General features: G+C 39.8%; 1 protein-coding gene across 1 annotated transcript; it reads right to left on the bottom strand.

Annotated features, from left to right (window-relative positions):
• Window positions 1–417: 417 nt before the first annotated feature.
• On the bottom strand, window positions 418–1,684 carry LOC127164493 (putative nuclease HARBI1). The gene is made up of 4 exons (XM_051108461.1): window positions 1,252–1,684; window positions 1,059–1,177; window positions 873–984; window positions 418–794 (listed from the first exon to the last, which is right to left on the bottom strand). The coding sequence occupies exons 1-4, from the start codon at window positions 1,682–1,684 to the stop codon at window positions 418–420; spliced, it is 1,041 nt and encodes a 346-aa protein (XP_050964418.1).
• Between the last annotated feature and the right edge of the window lie 225 nt (window positions 1,685–1,909).

The raw sequence follows: 1,909 nt of genomic DNA, 5'->3' as shown, positions 1-1,909 counted from the left end.
AGAGAGGCCTGATACAGAGGTGGGCAGTCTTGTAATTAATTTTACTTCCTATATGACATGTATTGACCATTAAATTTTGTCTCTACAAATGAAATAGGGTAACATCCGTTTGCTGTATAAGAGAAGTCTCCAGCAAAAAATAGAGTATACTGAGCTAAAGAAACAAAAGCTTCTAGGTGAAATCGAACTTCAAGCTCTAATGAGGCAAAAAGTTCAACTAGAAATCGAGTTGCTTCAAAAGGAACTTCAGAGTAAGTAAAAATACACTTTCATACAGAGCACTATTGATGACCTTGCGTGATATATATAATTTTTTTTTCCAGGCAAATGATGACTGGCTTTTTTTTTGATTAAATATAAAAATGACAAAAAAAGATGCTCAAATAAATTTCAGTGAAAACAATGTTTGTCATGTTTTTAATATTTGAAATTGTGTTGCACAATTCTGTCCAGTGCAGCTCTGCCACTAGGTTGGTCCAAGTGCACTGGCTGGAGGTCATCATCAGGCTGCACCTCCACCACAGGAGTCCTCTCCTTTCTGATGGTGGCAATGTTGTGCAGTACAGCACATGCAACAATAATGTCACATGCCCTGTCAGGTGCAACCCTCAGACTTTTCAGACACTGAAATCTTCCCTTTAGTTGCCCAAAGGTCATTTCAATGCGTGCCCTTGTCCTGGCTAGAGCTGCATTGTAGCGGGTTTGTGGCCCAGGGTTGGGGTCAGGGAACGGTGTCATGAAGTACTGCCTGCATGCATAACCCATGTCTCCAAGGAGAATCCCATCGTAGGCCCCTGTGTAATGGAGAAATGGTGTTATGTTAGGCCCAAAATAAGTATGAAATATTATCAAAATAAGTCTTTTTTTCTTACCACGTTCAAATAATGTGCATAACCCTGACTCTCTGAAAATTCTTGAGTCATGCACTGATCCGGGCCATTTAGCTTCCACATTTGTGATATGGCACATAGAGTCACACACCATCTAAGAGATTTCATTATATGTGAACACACTCCTTTTCATTATATATAACCATCTAAAATATTAGTATTACTCACCTGCACATTTATACTGTGAACCCCCTTTCGATTGACAAAATCCCCTTCATTGGGGCCTGGGGGGGCCTTGATGGCAATGTGTGTGCAGTCTATGGTACCAATCACATTAGGGAAGCCTGGGGACAATCGAGCTATAGTTACAGACATAGGTCATGATTGCATGACATACATTATCAAATTTAATGTACATGCAATAGAAAAAAAAAGCCCTGTTTGACAATCTGTGGTCTTAAGTGGCTTGGAAAAACCACAAACACACCCAGAAAATGCTTGAGTGCCAGGTATACTTTGCGAATGGAACGGCAGACAGCACTTTTTCCTATGTTCTCTGCGTCTCCAACAGTGTACAGAAACGTGCCACTCGCAAAGAAACTTAAGGCAATGCACACAGTTTGTGCAGTTGTTAATGCCCGACTACGGCGAGTGGAACTCTTAACATAGGGATCCAACAAGTTGGTTAAGTAAATAATACTCTCACGGGAAAAACAATATCTCTCTATGAGCACACTGTCGCACGGCGCTAAAGGATCCTGTCTATCCCGCAATATACGTTGAATTCTGAAAACTCTCCTTATCAACCTTGCACCTTCCGCAATGGGTTGCTCGTGTACAAACGGACAGGACATGGCTGCGACAGACTTCCCAAATCCACCTTCGCTTTTATAGCCGTGGTCTCTCATCTTGATTACACGAAGTAATTTACTATTACTATTCTAAAATATAAATTAAATCTGAAATAATCAAATATATGAAATAGAATGATTAATAGTACATTTCCCTTTTTTTAGAAAATGACCTGTATGTATCTGTATGAAATCAATAAGAGAATCAAATACTGCATTATCTTTAGT

Source organism: Labeo rohita, chromosome 4, assembly GCF_022985175.1.
Source record: "Labeo rohita strain BAU-BD-2019 chromosome 4, IGBB_LRoh.1.0, whole genome shotgun sequence".
Classification (NCBI taxonomy): Eukaryota; Metazoa; Chordata; class Actinopteri; order Cypriniformes; family Cyprinidae; genus Labeo; species Labeo rohita.
Note: the sequence above shows the minus strand (reverse complement) of the source record. Positions and strands in the feature narration are given on the sequence as shown.

Bases quoted from the DNA above. Each gene is read 5' to 3' on its own strand.
- LOC127164493 (XM_051108461.1), bottom strand. From the start codon at position 1,684: ATGTCCTGTCCGTTTGTACACGAGCAACCCATTGCGGAAGGTGCAAGG. The intron at 985-1,058 runs GTGAGTAATACT...GAAATCTCTTAG, and splicing joins TTCACAGTATAAATGTGCAG to ATGGTGTGTGACTCTATGTG. The intron at 795-872 runs GTAAGAAAAAAA...TCCATTACACAG, and splicing joins ATGCACATTATTTGAACGTG to GGGCCTACGATGGGATTCTC.